Raw genomic sequence first — 5,398 nt, 5'->3', positions numbered from 1 at the left:
CACAACACATTAGATAATAAACAATCATAAAAGGTGAAGCAAAGCAAAGCAGAGACCACTTAAGGAACAACAGAGGATGTAAACTGTAAAATTATCGTCACAAGGTTAATCGAAAGATACTCTAGCCCACCTATCCTATACTATGACTGAATTCTGGCAAAATATAATCAGTGTTAGCAGACCATCAACACAGTACAATATGGATCATGATCAATGAGAGCAACAAGCATAGCAAACCAACACATAGATACAAACATGTGGAATGTAAAATGAGCACCAAACGGAAGTGCGAACAGCTTCCACAAAATAAAAGTATGACCACCGAAACATAACAAGACACAATAGCAACACAATTATCTGTTTTGCAAGCTCAAGCAGCAGTCACCAACACGGTGTAAAGGTTTGTTACTCCGATTCAAACATTTAGTGCATTACATGATATATAATAAAGATCGTCCTCGATGAAACAACACACTTTGATGATGGCTTCCTACTCCATGCTTCCTTTGAGGTTTCAAGTTTTAACGGTACTGCAAAACAAGAGTGCAAATTCAGTGATCTTCAATTAACCCACACATTGAGGTATTCACAATAAAGAGATATACAGAAAGGCAATACCAACAAATGCATCTGAAACACAATTTAATCAAATCTAAAAATTCAAGCATAAAAACTACATTTAATTAGAAACAGGCAAAGAAACAATATCCTTCAAAAGCTCAATCATCTCAATGCTCCAGTACATTACAGTTATTCACGAAATGTAAATATACCTACTTGTTGTTGTTCATTAATTAATACAAATGCAACACATTCAATACTTGCTAGTGGGCGGTACGTAAAGTACTGGAAACTGGAGATAAATAAACAAAGATTTCATTACCAGGAGCAGCAATACAGACAGAACTTGTACCTATGTCACCAAGATAGTTGCACTAATACGATTCTAAAATGCATTATGGCATTTAATGATTCATAAGCATTGAGCAAAGAGACAGGCAATATTGCAAGGCATAACATTAGGTAATGATTGCAAAAGTTGGCCAGGAAGGTTATTGCCACAAGAGGAGTAACACACACATCTATCCTGGATAAATGAATATACCATGCTATATCTCAAAGTATGCAACAAGGTAGAACATTAGGCGATTGATTGCAAAAGTTCACCAGCAAGGTTATTGCCTCAGGAGGAGTAACGCACATATCTATCCTGAATAAGTGAATATACCATGCTATATCTCAAAGTATGCAATGACTCGTGCTACTTGGTGATAGTCCCTGATAAATCAAACTAGCTCACTATATCAAGAAGCCTTGTACACAAAGTATATACTATTGCCAAGCAAAGCATGGGGTGCATATAGTACTGCTCAACCGATATCAAATTCAGGCATGGGATTCATAAGATCCCATGAATAGTGTGGCCGTACACATACCTTGATGAAGCCGATTTCCTTGGCGTTGCTGCGGAAGCACTGCCTGCAGCACATCAGCCCGTACTTCCGGATCAGGCCATGCGAGTTGCCGCAGACACGGCTGCAACAAACAAAAACCCAAACCACAGCGCGTCACAAACGGATCAAGCAAAACACGGCACGTGAATCTTGGATCTCGGACACAAGGTAAGCCACAAGCTCGCGCCACGGATCTACACGTACAGATAGAAATCGCGTACTGCTACCAATCTAATATAAGACAGGGGGCGGTGCAAGTTTCTAATCGGTGAACTGATCACGAAATAGGTGCTAGAGAGAGAGAGAGAGAAGAGAGAGGATTATTACCAAACCCTGGATCCGGGGCCGTAGTTCTTGGGGTGCGAGTTCCAGACGTTTTCGTGTCCCATGGCGGCGGCGGCGGCGGCACCGGAGGTCCTGACTCTGTAAACCCTAGCTTTCTCTCGCCTGGCTGAAATGAGGAGGCGGGTCGCGAGGGAGCCGGCTTCTTCTATAGGCCTCACTTCCTGGGCTCTCACTTGGACACGTTTGTACGCTTGCGGAGCTATATGCCTACTTGGTGGGCTTCCGGATACATGGGCTGGACGGACATATCGTTTAACAAAACTCAGCCCACTTGGTATATATTTCTTATCTTTTTGCTCCATTTTACGTCGTACTAGTTGTATGTTGGTGCGTTGCCACCATGGAGGAGGAAATTGCACTCAGCACCAACTGTTGGGGAAGATTTTGCACAGAACCACAATAATGGTTTGTTGTTGCACAAAACACCACATTTTGTTGTAATGAATTGCATAGAACACAAAACAGGTGATTAACACAAAAGACCTACAATTAGGCATCGGGCCCACTGGGAGTGGCAACGTGGCATCCACAGTGGCCGTTGGTGTTCTTTGACCGAGCCACCTCAACGCCGCTATGCACTCCATCTCCAATGGGAGCGTTGCCATGTAGGTGAAGCTCGATGAGTAGGTTGCAGAGGTTTGATGGCGTGTATTTCACACGTTCGTTGGGCAACCCCAAGAGGAAGGTATGATGCGCACAGCAGCAAGTTTTCCCTCAGAAAGAAACCAAGGTTTATCGAACCAGGAGGAGCCAAGAAGCACGTTGAAGGTTGATGGCGGCGGGATGTAGTGCGGCGCAACACCGGAGATTCCGGCGCCAACGTGGAACCTGCACAACACAACCAAAGTACTTTGCCCCAACGAAACGCAGTGAGGTTGTCAATCTCACCGGCTTGCTGTAACAAAGGATTAACCGTATTGTGTGGAAGATGATTGTTTGCAGAGAAAACGAGTAAAACAAGTATTGCGAGCAGATTTGTATTTCAGGTATTAAAGAATGGACCGGGGTCCACAGTTCACTAGAGGTGTCTCTCCCATAAGATAAAAGCATGTTGGGTGAACAAATTACGATCGGGCAATTGACAAATAGAGAGGGCATAACAATGCACATACATGACATGATAAGTATAGTGAGATTTAATTGGGCATTACGACAAAGTACATAGACCGCCATCCAACCGCATCTATGCCTAAAAAGTCCACCTTCGAGTTATCATCCGAACCCCTCCGGTATTAAGTTGCTAAACAACGGACAATTGCATTAAGTATGGTGCGTAATGTAATCAACAACTACATCCTCGGACATAGCGCCAATGTTTTATCCCTAGTGGCAACAGCACAACACAACCTTAGAACTTTCTATCACTCGTCCCGGTGTCAATGCGGGCATGAACCCACTATCGAGCATAAGTACTCCCTCTTGGAGTTAAAAGTAAAAACTTGGCCGAGCCTCGCTAGAAACGGAGAGCATGCAAGATCATAAACAACACATATGTAATAACTTGATAATTAACATGACATGGTATTCTCTATCCATCGGATCCCGACAAACACAACATATAGAATTACGAGATAGATGATCTTGATCATGTTAGGCAGCTCACAAGATCCAACAATGAAGCACAATGAGGAGAAGACAACCATCTAGCTACTGCTATGGACCCATAGTCCAGGGGTGAACTACTCACTCATCACTCCGGAGGCGACCATGGCGGTGTAGAGTCCTACGGGAGATGATTCCCCTCTCCGGCGAGGTGCCGGAGGCGATCTCCTGGATCCCCCGAGATGGGATCGGCGGCGGCGGCGTCTCGATGGGTTTTCCGTATCGTGGCTCTCGGTATCGGGGGTTTCGTCACGGAGACTTTTTATAGGCGGAAGGGCAGGTCAAGAGGCGGCACGGGGGCCCCACACCACGGGGCCGCGCGGCCAAGGGGGGCTGCGCCGCCCTATAGTGTGGCCCCTCCGTGGCCCCTCTTCGTCTCTCCTTCGGACTTCTGGAAGCTTCGTGAGAAAATAGGCCCCTGGGCTTTAATTTCGTCCAATTCGGGAATATTTCGTTACTAGGATTTCGAAACCAAAAACAGCGAGAAAACAGACAAGCGGCACTTCGGCATCTTGTTAATAGGTTAGTTCCAGAAAATGCACGAATATGACATAAAGTGTGCATAAAACATGTAGGTATCATCAATAATATGGCATAGAACATAAGAAATTATCGATACGTCGGAGACGTATCAAGGTTCCAGATGGAGGGCATTGCCGGCAAGGTCGAGCTCCGAGAGCAGTGGCACGTTGATGAGCCCGAGTAGGGAGGCGTCGGAGAGGGAGTTAGTCATGAGGTAGATCGACTCGAGGGTGGGGAGTATGGGCAACAGTCTTAGTGGCAGTAATGGCGTATACGCTCAACGCGAAAATCAACGAGGAGTAGTGCGCGCTTGGGCGGAGAGCGCAGCAGCCGCCGCTACCTACAGGTCAGGAGAACTACCGTCGGGTCAAGGGCCTCTGCGCGTTCCGCACCATGGCCGTTGTCGATGGCGCATGTTTCACCGCACCAGTGCCGATCGGCCGAGGACCATTGTCGCGGGCACCGCCGCGCCGTGAGAATGCAGAGCGGCGTTGTAGGTCCGATGAGATCCCTCCCGCTCAGCCCGATGTACACTGAGTATGAGCTTCGCCCCCAACCTCTGTTGGCGGACGCAAATCGACCACGCGCGCTCTAAGAGTGGGCCCAAATTGAGTAAATGGCTATCAACAGTGTTAATCATCTGTTACGTGTTCTGTGCAACTAATTACAACAAAATGTGGTGTTTTGTGCAACAACAAACCATTGTTGTGGTTTTGTGCAAAATCTTCCCCAACAGTTGGTGTTGTCTGCAATTTCCTCACCATGGAGTAATAAAATACTGATCAAACAATATTTTTGCATGTGTGGCAAACTAACATGTATCAGTATGTGGCTTCCATTCATATAAACAATGATTCTCTCTCCGGCTACTTTCCTAGTAGAAACGTTATGTCTCCTTGACCGTCCTCATCTTACATAATATCTTTGGTCTCCTTATGCTTCTCTCTCATTCTCTTCATCTGCTCTTGCTCTAAAAAAAATTTTAATCTGAAAGTCCATATTTTATTCCTTATCATCACTTGGAAACTTTTGTAGACTTCATGAAATCTAGGAAATGGTGCTCATGTACCACGAGAGATGGTGGTGTAATGTATGTCTCGCTGAAAAATTGTGATTCTCAGCTACAAGATACTATGACATATTTTACACGTACTTTTTACAAATAGTGAAATATGCAAAAAGTGCAATGAAAATATTTATCTCTCCTTATTCTTCCGTGAAAAAAAAAGATAATGCTGATCTCCCCCTAACCTAATCTGGGAATGGACCAGAGGGAACCGCATCATGAGGAATGTCCGTTGTATGGTCGCAAGGCTCATTTGGAGTTTTGGGTCATAGTGTGGGTAGTCCGCAAGAAACGTATACAAAATAATTACGTTGTATAGCTAAGAAAATCAAAACAAAACAAAAACTTGATTAGCTAAAGTGGCTATTTATTTTAACTTTTAGGTACAAACTTAACAACCACATATCAT

At 44.8% G+C, this 5,398-nt stretch overlaps 1 protein-coding gene across 1 annotated transcript; it reads right to left on the bottom strand.

Moving 5' to 3' along the window:
* Window positions 1-329: 329 nt before the first annotated feature.
* Window positions 330-1,909, bottom strand: LOC124700687 (40S ribosomal protein S29-like). Its single transcript, XM_047232774.1, has 3 exons — window positions 1,782-1,909; window positions 1,437-1,536; window positions 330-530 (listed from the first exon to the last, which is right to left on the bottom strand). The coding sequence occupies exons 1-3, from the start codon at window positions 1,841-1,843 to the stop codon at window positions 522-524; spliced, it is 171 nt and encodes a 56-aa protein (XP_047088730.1). The 5' UTR covers window positions 1,844-1,909; the 3' UTR covers window positions 330-521.
* Window positions 1,910-5,398: the final 3,489 nt, after the last annotated feature.

This window comes from Lolium rigidum, chromosome 3 (genome assembly GCF_022539505.1).
Source record: "Lolium rigidum isolate FL_2022 chromosome 3, APGP_CSIRO_Lrig_0.1, whole genome shotgun sequence".
In the NCBI taxonomy this organism is placed as follows: domain Eukaryota; kingdom Viridiplantae; phylum Streptophyta; class Magnoliopsida; order Poales; family Poaceae; genus Lolium; species Lolium rigidum.
Note: the sequence above shows the minus strand (reverse complement) of the source record. Positions and strands in the feature narration are given on the sequence as shown.